At 45.8% G+C, this 17443-nt stretch overlaps 1 protein-coding gene across 6 annotated transcripts in view; it reads left to right on the plus strand.

The window, feature by feature from the left end:
• cbarpb (CACN subunit beta associated regulatory protein b) overlaps positions 1-17443 on the plus strand; it is a 169423-nt gene that overhangs the window by 125712 nt on the left and 26268 nt on the right. For 5 of the 6 annotated variants that reach the window (XM_078423656.1, XM_078423657.1, XM_078423654.1 and 2 more), the window contains 2 exons: positions 8869-9021; positions 16303-16507. In XM_078423656.1, coding sequence (XP_078279782.1) covers positions 8869-9021; positions 16303-16507 — 358 coding nt within the window. The remainder of the gene's footprint in view (positions 1-8868; positions 9022-16302; positions 16508-17443) is intronic. The other variant, XM_078423653.1, reaches the window with a different exon arrangement.

The following is a 17443-nucleotide window of genomic DNA, read 5'->3' on the forward strand; positions in this document are numbered from 1 at the left end:
TCCATTGGAGTGTTTGCAGCCTGGCAATCGATCGGTAGAGTGAGGAGTGGCGTGTGGTGCCTCTATCGATTCTTCCAGTGCACTGCACAGCTGGACGTTTGCTCATTTTGGGAGGATTGGTGCAAGGTGTTCAGGGCTCTACAATGGACATTTGGCGCTGTAGGATTGGAGTGATGTAGTAAGAGTAGATGGAATATTTTACATTTTTAGAGATTGATTTGGCTTTGGGGCAGACACAAAATGCTGGAGTAACTCAGCGGGTCAGGCAGCATCTGAGTTACTCCAGCATTTTGTGTCTACCTTCGATTTAAACCAGCAGCTGCAATTCTTTTTGCCTATACATTTGGCTGTGGTGTGGTCTGTCAAAGTCCCTTTATGGACTTTAGCTGCTCAACACCCACTTCGAGCAGGTGGAGTTCAACATGATATTGGGGTCCTACCAATGGAAGTAAAGTTGGTCTCGGTATGGCTGACAATGAAACTAATGTAGTCAGTTCACTCATGAGTTTCAAGGAAGGAGGTCTCCTGTCCTTCCCTGTCTTTCATTTGACCAACCAAATCTTTACTGATTCTTCAACTCAAGGAAATTTCAGGACCAGCGACAAATGCTGCTGTTGTCCAGTCCCACAAAAAAAGGAATATTTTTCCACCGATGCTGCCACCTTTCCATGCTGTATGACACTGTGACTCAATGATGGGCAGCAGGGATTCAGTGGGCTGAAGGGCCTGTTTCCGTGCTGTATGACACTGTGATTCAATGATGGGCAGCAGGGATTCAGTGGGCTGAAGGGCCTGTTTCCGTGCTGCATGACACTATGACTCAATGATGGGCAGCAGGGATTCAGTGGGCTGAAGGGCCTGTTTCCGTGCTGTATATCTATTATTCTTTTCAGGGCAGCAAGCCCAAGCAGTGACAGGCAAAGGTTGTACTGACTCAATCAATCTAACATCGTGGCCCTAATAGGAATTATGAAGCTGTAGGACTTGTATTCAGTGATTGGAATAGCTTGAAAATCTGATATTATGTAGTCTTTTGACGTTAGATCAGAGGAGATTTTCATTTGCTTTGGTTTGTCTCATTCCCACCCATGCTGAGCAGAAGTATTAGTGATGGAATAGAAATGTGGAAAGATGGACAACATGACCTGGGTGGTAAGGTAGCCAAGCAGAATACGAGGTACTGATCCTCTAGTTTGTCAGTGGCTTCACTCTGACAATGAAGGATGCCCAGGACTGAAAGGCCGGTGTATGAACGGGAAGGGGAGATAAAATGGTTGGCAAGCTGAAGATCCATCAGGCCTCGGTGGACAGAACGCAGGAGTTTGTTGAAACGGCTGCCTAGTCTACATTTGGTCCTTTACGTTGCATGATGATGCGGGACATGGCACAGAGACGGTTAAAACGCCTCCCGGAATGTTCGTTTATTCTTCCCAGAAAGTTTGCCACAAACTGCCGGCATTTGTTCAGGTAAGCACCTGCAATCTTTGGGGTTCCAAAGCCGCAGACTTGAAGGGCAAGCTCAGGCAGTGCTTTGCCTGTTGCCCTTCACCACTGGACTTCACATGCAACCCAACAGCACTGCGGGAACTGGCTGGGATTCCTTGCAATCGGAGTGCGTTGCAGAACCCACCATCCATTCACTTCACAGGCGCGGAGCTGACAGGAATTGATTGCTTGAATTGATTGAAAGATACAGCATGGAAACAGATCCATGGGTCCACTAAGTCCACACCAACCATCAATCACCTGTTCACACTAGTTCTATGTTATCCCACTTTCACTTTCAAAGGCAGGAAGCACTCCTGCCCGTTTGTCCGTGAGCTTTGCTATGGGTTTTGATTGTTTGAAAGATACAGCATGGAAACAGGCCCTTTGGCCCACTGAGCCCATGCCAACCGTCGATCACCCGTTCCTCCTATGTTATCCCATGTTCACATCCAATATCAATAGTCAATAGTCCACTCCCTACACACAAAGGGCAATTTACAGAGACCAATTAAACTGCAAACCCCCCCATGTCTTTGGGACGTGGGGGAAAACCGGAGCATCCAGAGGAAACCCAAGTGGTCACACATCACACAAACAGCGCCTGAGATCAGAATCAAACTCAGGCCTCTGGCGCTGTAAGGCAGCAGCTCTACCAGCTGCGCCACCGTGCCGCCCTAAGAAACTTAACAATGAGGTAAGTTACGTTTTAAAAGTTATTTGCACATGCTTTCTTGGTTTAATTATTAAAATAATTTTTTATGCTATTTGCATTTTTAATTATTTAATTCTTACATCAGTTTTTTAAAATATCTGCGAACGCCAGGGAATGAAAAACAATGGGAGCTGACAGTTTTGACAGTGGAATAGCTAGACCACGGCACCACCTTTTTCCAAAGTTTTCCTGAGGAGCTCAGTGTATGAGAGCAGGTCAAGGCAGTCACAATGAGCAGGGCATGTGTAGATTGGAGCCTGATCACGTCTCCACCGTAGCCTTAGCCAGCAAGATAGGCCATATGGAACTGGATCAGGGCAATAGGTAATCGGATTAATGTTGGGTAAGTGTGAAAGGATGGGTGATGGTCAGCAGAGACTCAGTGGGTTGAAGGGCCTGTTTCCATGCTGTACGACACTGTGATTCAATGATGGGCAACAGTGCTTCAATGAGCTGAAGGGCCTGATACCGTGCTGTATGACTCTGTGACTCAATGATGGCCAGCAGGGACTCGGTGGCCTGAAGGGCCGGTTTCTGCGCTGTATATCTATGATTCTTTTCAGGGCAGCAGGCCCAAGCAGTAATGGGACTGAGTCATCATTATCACATGCTGAGATAAACTGCCCTTGAGATCGGACATCAGTCTAGAACACCTGCGGAAGCGAATCAAGACTTCACCAGCTTTAGGTTCCTGATTAACTCCTGGATTAGAATTCAGACCAGCTAACTGAGAGGCAAAGGTTTGACCAACTCAATTAATCTAACATCGTGGCCCTAATAGGAATTATGAAGCTGTAGGACTTACATTCAGTGATTAGAATAGCTTAAAAATCTGTTGATATTATGTAGTCTTTTGACATTAGATCAGAGGAGATTTTCATCTGCTTTGGTTTGTCTCGTTCCCACCCATGCTGAGCAGAAGTATTAGTGATGGAATAGAAATATATAAAGTTGGACAACAAGACCTGCCGCTGGCAAAGAATGAATTCTACGTTCATCCCATCTCATTCAGCACCCGCTATTTGTTCAGGTGAAATGTTAGGACTTTAGTAATCTGTACAAGGTAGAGGATAATTTGCAGAAAGTAAAAACCTTTTAAAGCTGAATTATTAATCAAGAAAAGATGTGAAGATTGGGTGATTCAAATTGATTTAATAAGTCATACAGTCATACAGTGTGGAAACAGGCTCTTTGCCCCAACCTGCCCACATCGATCAACATGTCCCATCTACACAAGTCCCACCTGCCTGTGTTTGATCCATATCCCTCTAAACGTGTCCTATCCATGTACCTGTCCAAATGTTTCTTACACGTTGTGATAGTACCTGCCTCAACTACCTTCTCTGGCAGATTGTTCCATACATCCACCATCCTTTGTGTGAGAAAGTTACCCCTCAGGTTCCTATTAAATCATTTCCCCCTCACCTTAAACCTATGTCCTCTAGTTCTCGATTTCCCAACTCTGGCCAAGAGACTCTGTGCATTTACCCGATCTATTCCTCTCATGATTTTGTACACCTTTACAAGATGAACCGTCATCCGCCTGTGCTCCAAGGAATAGAGTCCCAGCCTGCTCAACCTACTCCTATAACTCAATCCTTCGAGTTCTGGCAACATCCTTGTAAATCTTCTCTGCACCCTTTCTAGCTTGACAACATTATTCCTATTACATGGTGCCCAGAACTGGACACAGTACTCTGAATGCGGCCTTACCAATATCTTATATAACTGCATAAGTAAAATAAATGAGTAGATAAATTAGGCAAAGCAGTACAATAATAGTTTCAGGTTTTATAATGCCTTAGCCCTCTTGCTGTAATGCCACTTCTATTGGCTCCTTGGTAGAATTATTCAGCCTGTTCAAGAAAGCAGCACGATTGCCATCTATCGTGGAGTGAAATAGTTGCTGCAATGTTCGTGGAAAAATTTTGAGCAGATTTGTAGACCATTCCTTTGTGCCCTATTTCACAGAGACATTAATCAAATTAACACAAATGGGTTAAAGACTACCTGAAAATAGAAGCTGTGGATTTTGACGTGTGCTTATTGCTTCCTCAGTGAAATACTGCGATGTGGAATTCAGCTGGAAGTAGATTAGAACCGGCAGGCGAATCTTTTATGGCATAATGCCATAAATGAAACAAAGTCCAATACATCACAATGCCCCCAGTGAACCAGTGTAGACTTTAATTCATCACACTGTCTGTGAAGGAGCATATTTTCACAATTGTCATCATTGTCCTTCTCACAATTTCAAGTATTCACATCTGCTGCCCAAATACAGGTGTCACTGGCAATCATTTCAATAGCTTGTCATCAATTATATAATCATCTGTTTGTATATCTTAGTCATATGATTTGCATCCATAGCCATTACACCGGAAAGTATTTCAGATTTTAGGTATTTCTGACTTAATCAATATTGAAATCAAGCTTTACATCTTTACATCCGATGCATATCTATGTATCAGAATATGTCTCGGATTGAGATATACCAGTTCAAGACTGCTGAGTTGTGCACCTAATGAGCTCAGGATGAAGGGGATTACAAATGGTATGAATTAGAAGCAATAAATAATGTAAGGGGACTAGGTTGGCGTACAGTGTATAATGTACTCACTTCATGGAGTAATGCCAGAGTGATTATGTGGTGGGTGTCTCAATGGCTACAAGCAGGTGAAATGATGGACAGCTACAGTGTGAGGTCAAGGCCATAGAACGGGATGCCCCTTCATTTGTTATCTTGAACTGGCCGTTTGTGCTGATGTTTCAACTCACTTCTGCTGCCACATTCCAAGGTGCACATTTATAAGCAATAGAGTTCTAAACCTGTCACATATCTTTGCTCTGGCTGCTTTCGTTGCTTCAGCTTATTTCAATCACAGGCTTTTAGATTTAGATTTAGATTCAGATTTTTTTTTTAGATTTAGAGATACAGCGCAGAAACAGGCCCTTCAGCCCACCAGGTCCACTCTGCCCAGCGATCCCTGCACATTAACACTATCCTACACCTACTAGGGACAATTTAAAAAAAAACATTTGTCCAGCCAATTAACCTACGTACCTGTACGTCTTTGGAGTGTGGGAAGAAACCGAAGATCTCGGAGAAAACCCACGCAGGTCACGGGGAAACGTACAAACTCCGTACAGACGGCGCCCGTAGTCAGGATCGAACCTGAGTCTCCGGCACTGCATTCGCTGTGAGGCAGCAACTCTACCGCTGTGCCACCGTGCCGCACTTTTACTCACTCTTCCAACACAGGTAGTCCAAATATTCCATGTCATCTGGGCAGACATCTCCATGACATCTGCCTTTGTTCATTTCTCAATGAAATAACAGTGGTCTGATGCAGAATGCCACTGGAAATAGATCAAAAGTAGCAGGTGAATATTATATGATCAGTCTGAAGAAGGGTCTCGACCCGAAACGTCGCCCATTCCTCTCTCCTGAGATGCTGCCTGACCTGCTGGGTTACTCCAGCATTTTGTGAATAAATACCTTTGATTTGTACCAGCATCTGCAGTTATTTTCTTACACTTATATGATATAATGTCACTACCAAAGCAAGGCCTGATATTTAGACAGTGTTCCCAATGAACTATTGTAGAATTTAAATCAGCCCATTATCTTTGAAGGAGCATGTTGTAACAATTGCCGTCATGTAGAGTGGTACGAGTAACGAATAACTAGGATGGACACAAAATGCAGGAGTAACTCAGCGGGACAGGCAACATCTCTGGAGAGAAGGAATGGATGATGTTTCGGGTCTGAAGAAGGGTCTCGTCACCCATTCCTCTCGAGAGATGCTGCCTGTCCCGCTGAGTTACTCCAGCATTTTGTGTCTATCTTTGGTTTAATCCAGCATTTGCAGTTCCTTCCTACAGAACTAATAACTGGGGTTGGATTTTCTGAATTTTAGTCAATAAAAACAAAAATAGAAGCACCAAAGCAGACAAACTCTGTCGGTCAGTGACATGAGTGAAATGGCCTGGCAGATAATGGAAAATGTAACTGTCAGTTTAACTTTGACTCTGTGGGTGCAGTTATTTATTTTAATTTAATTTTACACAGACAGAAAGTTTGATACATCTCCTGAGTGAAGTTATTTTAATGATTATAAATACCTGATTTCCTGAACACCTGTAAAAGCCAAAAGACAAGGCAGAGGTTGATAGATAGTTAAAAAGAAAGGGATGAACAGTCGCCGCAGAGAGACATGAATGCACAAGTTCACAAGTAGAATTAGGCCATTCGGCCCATCGAGTCTACTCTGCCATTCAATCATGGCTGATCTTTGTCTCCTAATCTAATTTTCCTGCTTTCTCCCCATAACCCTTGACACCCATTCTAATCAAGAAATGCAGATTTGGGTAGAGAATCATATTAAATAGTGGAGCAGGCTTGAGAGGCAGAATGGCCTACTCCTGCTCCTGATTCATATAATCTCAACAAAAACCCTGGCTAATAACTAATCATATCATATCATATATATACAGCCGGAAACAGGCCTTTTCGGCCCTCCAAGTCCGTGCCGCCCAGCGATCCCCGTACATTAACACTATCCTACACCAAATAGGGACAATTTTTACATTTACCCAGCCAATTAACCTACATACCTGTACGTCTTTGGAGTGTGGGAGGAAACCGAAGATCTCGAAGAAAACCCACGCAGGTCACGGGGAGAACGTACAAACTCTTTACAGTGCAGCACCCGTAGTCAGGATCGAACCTGAGTCTCCGGCGCTGCATTCGCTGTAAAGCAGCAACTCTACCGCTGCGCTACCGTGCCGCCAGTGATCCAGTAGCCTGATCTTAAAACATTAGCATATTAAGATTCTGTGGTTGATATGTTGCAAAATATTTCTCTACTTTTTGTAAACTAATAATTTCCATCAAAATGACATTTTGATTTTGGTATCTTACACAATGAACCAAAGCTAGCACTGCAAAGCATCAATAGTGTTAATGGCTCATTTAGCTCATATGCTTTCTGTCTTGAAAACTACTTTTTATTGATTAAATATGTTAGCCTTAAAATCATTCATGGAGATGATATTCATATAAATCAGAATTTGACCACTATATTCTTGAAATATACCTGGCGCCTTTCCACTTTAAGGATTACAATTCTTCACTGCCGATCTCAGTGTTTAGCGTGGTAGGGTCACAGCAAAGGTTTTGTCTTCTGCTGGGAGATTCCAGTTTTGGGTGACGTCCACTCTCTGGTTGACTCCTTGGGAAATTTCCCAATTTTAGATAGTTCACCAAGAGGAGAGGAGGAAAGTTCACTGGAACAATCAAATGAGTTGATCAAAAGCAGCATTGACTGTGATCTTTGGCAGCCCTGCCCTGTCCCAGATAAGGAGGACAATGCAGATCCCCAGGAATGGAAGTAGAAGGCACACAGCCTCACCACCCCATGTCCAGTGCTATGACAGCACCTCCTATCCCCCATCTTAGCACCGATAAGTACATCTCCATCTGTAAACAGCCGAATTATGCTAAAAGCAACATATTCCAGGACCTGAGAAATCTAACATAAAAAACAAAAATAAATGCTGTAACGCAGGTCAGACAACATAAGTGGAGAGAAACCAAGTTCATATTTCAAATTAATGATTTATCGAATGTCACAGATATGAATTGTTAACTCATTTTTTGCTCTCCACAAATGGCCTTTTGGGACCTTGATATCATTTGGGCATCATGGTTGTGAACTAGTTATCCAGCCAGCTGGTTCAATGATCTGAAGGCACGAGTTCTAATCTCAACGTGAAAGGTAACTTCAGATGATTAAATACATCTGGAATACAAGTAACCATGAAGCTACCAGATTGTCACATGATTCACTTCAGTAAAGGACAAATGCAGGCCGCCCTCCACCAGCTCCACAACAACAAACTGGTTCAGTGTTGACTGCTCTCCAGAAATTTAGATTTTAGATTTAGAGAAACAGCGCGGAAACAGGCCCTTCGGCCCACCGAGTCCGCGCCACCCCAGCGATCCCCGCACATTAACACTATCCTACACACACTAGGGACAATTTTTACATTTTACCCAGCCAATTAACCTACATACCTGTACGTCTTTGGAGTGTGGGAGGAAACCGAAGATCTCGGAGAAAACCCACGCAGGTCACGGGGAGAACGTACAAACTCCGTACAGACGGCGCCCGTAGTCAGGATCGAACCTGAGTCTCCGGCGCTGCATTCGCTGTAAGGCAGCAACTCTACCGCTGCGCCACCGTGCATGGAACCTTGCATGGGACCAATGATTTAGGGAGTAACTTAGTGCAATTGGCAGTGTGTGGATGGGAAATAAACAGAGGCCGTATCAGTGATATCGTGTGAATGAATGGAAAACATGTTTCCTTGCGAATCCAAGCAATACAACACTGTATTACAGAACCAGGGAGGCCCGTTCTATTGAAAGGAAAGCTGTTTGTGTGGACGCAGGAACCAAAAAATAATGCATGGAATCATCACATGTTGTTTTCACAGTGTGTTGACATCCTATTTTTTTATTTTAAATTTTGCCACTCAGAAAAGACTGGTCCAGCTTTAGAGAAGTAATGATTAAGGTTATTAAAGCTCACACCTTTTTTAGAGCTATTCTCTGACAATTCTCTTAAATTGTGAATTTAGCTTATTTCTAATTTTGTTTGCAGCCCACCATAAGTCCACTGCCACAAACAGCTCTGACAAGCCTCTCAGTCAACCCCAGCTCAGCCCTGCCTGGGGATACAATCAATTCATCAGTTAATACCACCTTTGTTGATGCAAATGCTCCTGCACCTGCTGATTCTGGAGAAGGTAGTGTGGTAAGTAAAAATGCATCAAATTAAATAGACCCTCCACCGAAGAAACAGACCATTTGACCCCCACTGGGCATCATGCCACCAGGGCCTCTGCCAATGCTGATCACCTCTCTCCAACTTGCCCATGTCCCTTCCATCCACATTTTCCTCATGTACATATCAAGCCTCCACTCCAGCGCATCAATGCTATTTGCTTCAACCATTCCATGTGGCAGTGAGTTCCACATTCTCACCACACTCTTGCGAAGAGATTCCTCCTAATGTCTTTACTTGATCTGCTTGTGGCTGTTTCATAAATAATATCTCACTGGAATGGTCTTACCATTACACCTTATCCATTCTGACGAACTATTCTTGATCTTAACGTCTTCTGCATCTCTTCCACGCCAGGGACTGGAGGAGTAGTCTGCTCAATTTACCCCGGAGTTGCATTTGAGGAGTCATGTCATTGACAGTGCATTTTGTCCAGACCTTCACTCTTTAGAGTATTAATATCAACACTGGATGCGAAGCATTGCAGTAATTCACCTAGGATTGTTTAGCCGAATCTCAAGATGCCAAAACTAACAACTAAAAGTCAAAACAACAGGTGAATGGAAACGCCACAGCTGCAACCTTCTGTCCAAGTTGCACGGCAAGTTGGCATGGAAATGTCTCTTTGCTTGTTCATTGTTGGTCAAAATCTTTGCACTCTCTACGGACGGCTTGGGATTATCTTCACCATATAGACAGCGTGACTTTAAGAAGGCACCTTCTCAAAGGCAATTGAGATTTAGACAGTTTATGATCTCCCTGTCATGAGATGCTCAATTGTAGGGCTATTCACACACGCGAGTGCACAAATGTTTAATCTTGTTCACAACTCCTCAGAAAGTAGAGCAACCACTGCTAGATGAGATGATGGTGAGTTTCCTCTCACCATACGAACCTGCGCAGGTCTGATGCTTTAGATTGTGTCAGTTACAAGCTGCTTCAGGCTGTGGTGTAGCAGGTCTTGACCAACCTTATCCTAAGGTGCACAATCTTGTTTCACTTGGAGCCTGGTAAAATGGTAGCCACCCCTTCAGAAGATACCATGTATGTGTAGATGCAGGAACGACAAGGTGGAGTCGCAGGTAGATCGGGTGGTCAAAAAGGCTTTTGGCACATTGGCCTTCATTGGTCAGAGTAATGAGTATAGAAGTTGGGAGGTCATGTTCCAGTTATATAAGACATTGGTTGGGCTGCATTTAGAATATTATTTTCAGTTCTGGGCACTATTATAGTAAAGATATTATCAAGATGGAAAGGATAGAGTGAAGATTTACGAGGATGTTGCCAGGACTCATGGGTCTGAGCTATAGGGAGAGGGGTGATCTCATAGAGGTGTATGAAATCATGAGAGGAATAGATCAATAGACACATAGAGTCTCTTGCCCAGAGTAGGGGATTGCGGAGCTGAAGACATGGGTTAAAGATGAAGGGGAAAATGTTTAATAGCAATCTGAGGGGTAACTTCACTCAAAGGGTGGTGGGTGTATGGAATGAGCTGCCAGAGGAGGTAGTGAGGCAGGGACTATCATAACATTTAAGAAACAATTAGACAGGTACATAGCACAGGTTTAGAGGGATATGGGCCAAACACAGGCAGGTGGGACCAGTGTAGCTGGGACATGTTGTGGGAAAGTTTGGCTGAAGGGCCTGTTTCCAGGCTGTACGACTCTATGACTCAAATATAATGCAAGGAATCATAACGTGTTCTTTTTCACAGTGCATTGACATCCTCTTTATTTTACCATTCAACACAGACTGATCAACTTTGGAAAAGTAAAGTTGGAAAAGATTTTTGAACCCCAACCTCTTACCAGAGCTATTCTTGATCATTGTCATTCAATTCAAGACAGACTTGATTAAAAATCAGAGCCAATAAAGAATAGAACAAACTATTGGAAGAGAGAAGCCAAAAGCTGCTGGTAGTGGTGAATTCCTTTCAGAGTGCTCACGGAGCAAGTCTGAACTTCAGCAAAGAATAATGTGTGCGTCATCATGCCTTATTATGCCACCCACTTCAGCCATAACTCAGCAACCAAGGAGCACTTCAATGCCCATAAGCTGTCAAGATGATTTTGGTGATCAACTTTTTTAAACCTGGCTTCTTCCACTCTGGAGGTAGATATGTGCAACATTTTGCAGTTGCTCCATCAAATGTTGTGTGAGGGAGGTCACAGAGGCTCTGTGATTAAAGGAAGTATCAGGTTTCAACCTCTGTTGCCGTGCACAGCAGGCAGGGGTAGCATTGAACGTAGACTTCACTTGGTACAGGATGCCAGGGACCCGATGGTCTTTGCAGGAGCCACAGGGCAGCTGCACTCTGGTTGGTGCCCAGCTCACCTTCGACCAAGGCATACTGATCAGGTGGGTCAGTGCCAGTGACCCTGACAAGAAACCTGCTGCTAACCCCAGGATGGTTACTGGGTGACCCAGCACCATGTTGACAATTGACCTCAGACATCATAGTCCGCCTTGTACACGCCCACACATACACCCACACACACTTACACGCGCGATGCAGAGATTGACAGCCAAGCCCCTATACTAGGGCGACACAGAGGCTCAATCTCGACTATGGTTGCTGTCTGTACGGAGTTTGTACATTCTCCCTATGACCACGTGAGTTTTCTCCGGGTGCTCTAGTTTCCGCCTACATTCCAAAGGCATTCAGGTTTGTAGGTTAATTAGCCTCTGTAAGTTGCCCATAGTGTGTAGGATGCAAAACTGGGATGACATAGAACTAGTGTAGGGATGATCATTGGTTGGCGTGGACTCAATGGGCCAAAGGGCCTTTGTTCCACGTTGCATCTCTAAACTAAACTAAACTGAAAGTGTGATGGAGCAATTGTGTGGCATGCTGAAACAATGCCATTGCAGCCCAGACCACTGCAGAAGAGCCAGTAATGTTGGGCAGAGCGGGTCATGATATTTTGGTGGTCATCTGTTTGCTGCACAAGCCCACAAACTGGCCCTTGCCGCCAGCCTCATGGTGGTCTGGTGGAGAGCAGGAACACGTGGAGGAGAAGGAGATACGAGGAGGAGGTGGCAACCCTGGCAGCTGCTCTCTGCCCAGGCACTCCGTGGAGCATCATCTGGATGTGATACTGGTAACTCCAACACCAGTTTCCTCTTTCCTCAACCACGCAACTCCTTCTCTCTGTCACGGACCATCACAACATCTATTTGGCCCTAAGAATATCCATGACTGCTGAAGAAGTTTTCCAAAATCAACTCATGGTGGCTGTCAGCGTTCCCTTGGCAACTGTCTTGCAAGTGCTCTTAGTTGTTCTGGCGCCCCAGTGCATTTCTACTCTGTGGACAGAGCATAGTTAGTGAGAAGCTGCTGACCTTCAGCTGAATTGGACACATTAGAGGCAGGAAACATGTTCCCAATGTTGGGGGAGTCCAGAACAAGGGGCCACAGTTTAAGAATAAGGGGTAGGCCATTTAGAATGGAGATGAGGAAGAACTTTTTCAGTCAGAGAGTGGTGAAGGTGTGGAATTCTCTGCCTCAGAAGGCAGTGGAGGCCAGTTCGTTGGATGCTTTCAAGAGAGAGCTGGATAGAGCTCTTAAGGATAGCGGAGTGAGGGGGTATGGGGAGAAGGCAGGAACGGGGTACTGATTGAGAGTGATCAGCCATGATCGCATTGAATGGCGGTGCTGGCTCGAAGGGCTGAATGGCCTACTCCTGCACCTATTGTCTATTGTCTATTGAATTGTCCTCAGCGGACACCCTCGAGAGGCTTTGGGAATGGTCTCGGCCATGCACTGCATTATCCCGGCAGCATTGGTGGCGACATCTCAGTGGTCCTGGTAATCAGTTGTTGGACAGATGGCTGGGAGCATTGTGTTGGCCGACCAAGATGACCTGCATGCAGCAGAAGTTGATCTTGTGCAGATAGAGGTGACTTTGCACTCAGATCCCGAGCATTAGGTGGCTGCTGTTCTGCGATCAAAACTGCAACCAGAGACTCCAGACTGCCCATGTCAATGGTTTGTCAGAGTTGGTCACAGCTTCTTGCTTGAAGGATTGCCTCTATGCTCTGTACAAAGTTGCTGGGGCCCTGCCTACTCCCTGACATTCAACACAGGCGTTCTCACTGACTTTCCAACCCACCGTGCCTTTCCATTGTGCACACCTACCCAGCATTTTTCCAGAATTCAACCTTATTTCTATCTGTGTGTGAACCGTTGTCAACAGTATGATCTGCTGAGCTGTAATCTCTAGTGTTCTGGCCCCATATTATCAGCTGCAACTAACTCATAGCTGGGCTTCCTCCTCTCTGCTATCTTCCAGGGCATGTGTGGTCTCAGTATGAGAGCTGGCAATCAATAGAATCATAGTCACACAGCAAGGAAACAGGCCCTTTGGCCCAACTTGCCCAGCCATCCAAGATGCCCCATCTACACTAGTCCCACTTGCCCACGTTTGGCCATATCCCTCTAAACTCTTCCTGTGCATGTGCCCACTGAAATATCTTTTTAGTGTCAGGGGTTATGGGGAAAGATAGATCAGCCATGATTGAATGGCGGAGTAGACTTGATGGGCTGAATGGCCTCATTCTGCTCAAATAACTTATGAACATGAAATATTGCTATAGTAGCTGCCATAACTATCTCCTCTGGCAGCTCGTTCCATGTACCCACCACCACCTGTTAGATCTCAACACTCTCAACCTTGGTATTCCTCCTCTCCCTGTGCAAGGTGGACCTCTTGAGTAATTGAAAGCCACTTGGATAAATGTGTTGAGAGGGAGGGAAGCGAGCAAGATGGACGCTCAGCTCAGCCTTGATGGTGGTTTGAGGAGGAGATTGGATGTGAGAAGGAGGATCAATCGCCTTAAAGGATTGGCATCCTCCACCCCACCCCCCCACCCCCCCTCCCCCTCTCTGCTCCACTCCCCATAGTGGTCCTAGCATCGGCCGTGCTCACTCCACTGATGTCCAGCAGTGTCCCTTCCCTTCCATGGGGTTAGGGCAAAACACACCCTGCTCCCTCTCTTAACTTGGACATCAAAATACCGCAGACTCTGGAAATCTGTAAACAAAAGGGAAACTGCTGGTTAGGTCGCATCTAAAGAGGGAGACACAGAGTGAATGATGAGTGTGTGATGGATTGAAAGATACCGCAAGGAAATAAGCCTTATGGCCCACCGAGTCCACAGTGACCATCGATCGCCCGTTCAAACTAGGTCTAAGCAATCCCATGTTTGCATCCACTCCCTAGACTATTGAGGGCGTGCAGCGTAGGTTTACTAGGTTAATTCCCTGAATGGCGGGACTATCATATGTTGAAAGACTGGAGCGACTAGGCTTGTATACACTGGAATTTAGAAGGATGAGAGGAGATCTTATTGAAACTATTAAGATTATTAAGGGGTTGGACACGTTAGAGGCAGGAAACATGTTCCCAATGTTGGGGGAGTCCAGAACAAGGGGCCACAGTTTAAGAATAAGGGGTAGGCCATTTAGAACTGAGATGAGGAAAAACTTTTTCAGTCAGAGAGTTGTGAATCTGTGGAATTCTCTGCCTCAGAAGGCAGTGGAGGCCAATTCTCTGAATGCATTCAAGGGAGAGCTAGATAGAGCTCTTAAGGATAGCGGAGTCAGGGGGTATGGGGAGAAGGCAGGAACGGGGTACTGATTAAGAATGATCAGCCATGATCACATTGAATGGCGGTGCTGGCTCGAAGGGCCGAATGGCCTCCTCCTGCACCTATTGTCTATTGTCTATTGCCTACACGTTAGGGGGCAATTTACAGAGGCCAATCAACCTACAAACCCACACGTCGTTAAGATGTGGGAGGAAACCGGAACACCTGGAGGAAACCCACATGGCCACAGGCAGAATGCGCAGACTCCACACAAACAGCACCCAAGGTTGGGATCGAACCCGCGCATCTGCCGCTGTGCCGTCACTTAATGGGTCAGTTTGATGACTTTGCATCAGTTTTTTTTCCTAGCACCACCATGTCCCAACCAAGAGAGAGAAAGAGAGAGAGAGAGATGCTATTCCTGTGCAGTCTGGTGGATGTGGCTGAAGTGAGTGAATTGGTGCAGTGTGTGAGTTGTGGGTGTGAGTTTGGAGCAGTGCTGAGGGCAATACGAAGCAAGTAGATGACGGTCTATTGACAAACTCTGAGCAGAGTGGAATCAGTGCCGCAATGGATGGGACGTAGCGTTTGTAGGTGCGTTCACCGGCCTCAACCTTTGGTGTCAGGACTGTGGGCTTCCTGTGATGCTGCAGCTGAGTCCTCGCGTCTTGTCGCCCTGTATTGTCTCCCACCGCATGTTGAACTTGCATCCAAAGGCCTTTCTCGACCCTGTGGCCCGGGGAACTTTCCCCCTTGGTCCAGTGCAGTGTTTGAGACGTCAGAGGTGCATCCCCATCGTTTCACCGTTCCATCTATTTTCCCCGATCCAGGTTCTCTTTATCCTCGCCTACCAGGGCCTGGTCCAAACACTGAGTGCCTCCTGATGAAGAAGCGCAGGCTGCTTCTCCTGCAGGGAGTGCATGCTTCCTACTGACAGCAGTGGGCTCCTTCCTGACACGTGCAGCCTCTGAACGACGCAGTTTATGCTGGTTGGAGACAGGGATCAATGGGCTAATTTGGAGTCACAAGGAAGTGCAGATGCTACAATCGTCAGCAAAACACACAGTGCTGGAGTAACTCAGCGGGGCAGGCAGAATCTGTGGAGGGAATGGACAGGCGACGTTTCGGGCCGCGACCCCTCTTCAGACTCCAGGGTTAATTTGGTGTGATTTGCTCATGGTGTCTGCATTGCAATCAACAAGCATAAATCAATCTTGCGTTGTGATCCCAGCTTCCATTCTCAGGGACCATCCATTTCAGCCCCGCAGTGCCTCTGATAACCAAACCTCCTTGCCATTTCAGTACCATCTCCCATGAATGTAACTCACTTTTTCCCACATGGCAGCGTTCCATGTGACGACTGTGCCTAAAGAATACTTTTTTTACATTCATCAATATTTTTAGCCAGCGTTGCAAAGGTTTACTGTGCAGGAACAAGACTGTCAGCAAAAACAACCCAGCATGTTCCATCATTTTCTTCACAAAGATGTAAAAATAGAAGGAAGGAGGTTGAGATGTCATCAGGCTCGATTCTAAACTGAGTTGCTTTTGAGATTGCTCGTGGGGTGGAGCGGCCTCTCTCTCCCTCGTTGCCCGAGCTCAGCAGCGGGCAAGCTGTCAGGGTGGATTCACAGGTGTCTTGTGCTCTTCTCTCGGCAGGGTGAAGGTGTGGCCGGGAACGCTCGAGGCGGTGGGAGTGGCTGCGGCGGCACTGAGCCAGCGGCGGCTCCCAGTCAGGGCAGTGTCCTGCAGTTCTTCACCAAGCTGCGCCGGCACGCCAGCCTGGAGGGGGCGAGCCCCTACTTCAAGATCAAAAAATGGAAGTTTGAAACCAGTCAGAGAGCACTGAGCCTCGACACCAGAGGTAAGATGATCACAAAGTCAGCAAGCAATGCACTTTGACATTGACCTTTGCCACAGAAGGCTGTGGGTCCAAGTTTAGTTTTAGTTTAGCGATACAGCGCGTTAACAGGCCATTCGACCCACCGGGTCTGTGCTGACCTGCGATCCCCGCATATTAATACTATCCTACACACACTAGGGACAATTTTTACATTTACCAAGCCAATTTACCTACATACCTCTACGTACGTCTTTGGAGTGTGGGAAGAAACCGAAGATCTCGGATAAAACCCACGCAGGTCACGGGGAGAACGTACAAACTCCAGACAGACAGCGTCCGTAGTCGGGATCGAACCCGGGTCTCTGTCGCTGCAAGCGCTATAAGGCAGCAACATTACCGCTGCCCCACCTAATGGATAGTCAATGGATATTTTTAAGACAGAGATAGATTCTTGATTAGTACGGTTGTCAGGGGTTATGGCGAGAAGGCAGGAGAATGGGGTTAGGAGGGGGAAGATAGGTCAGCCATGATTGAATGGCAGATTGACTTGATGAGCTGAATGGCCTCATTTTGCTCCTATCACTTATTACCTTATGACTTTGGTCGGCCCTTCTCCATCCACCAGAGGGCTGGCAAGGAATTCACTTGGTCCTGAGTACAACTATAAACTATTATGATACAGGCAGACACCATTCAGCCCATCATATCAATACTGGATCTAAAAGCTCCATCCATTAATACTACTCTGCCACTCTCAGCCCACAGCTTTCTAGTTTGTACAATATGAACTCTTATGATATAGACAAACGCCATTTGGCCCATCATATCAATACGATCTAAAAGTTGTTTTTTTACATACCTTTCATTTATTCTTTGCACCTCTTCATATCTCCAGTCTCTCTCTCCCTGACTCTCAGTCTGAAGAAAAGTCTCGACCCGAAACGTCACCTAATCCTT

The sequence above is a fragment of the Rhinoraja longicauda genome, chromosome 28 (genome assembly GCF_053455715.1).
Source record: "Rhinoraja longicauda isolate Sanriku21f chromosome 28, sRhiLon1.1, whole genome shotgun sequence".
Lineage (NCBI taxonomy): Eukaryota > Metazoa > Chordata > Chondrichthyes > Rajiformes > Arhynchobatidae > Rhinoraja > Rhinoraja longicauda.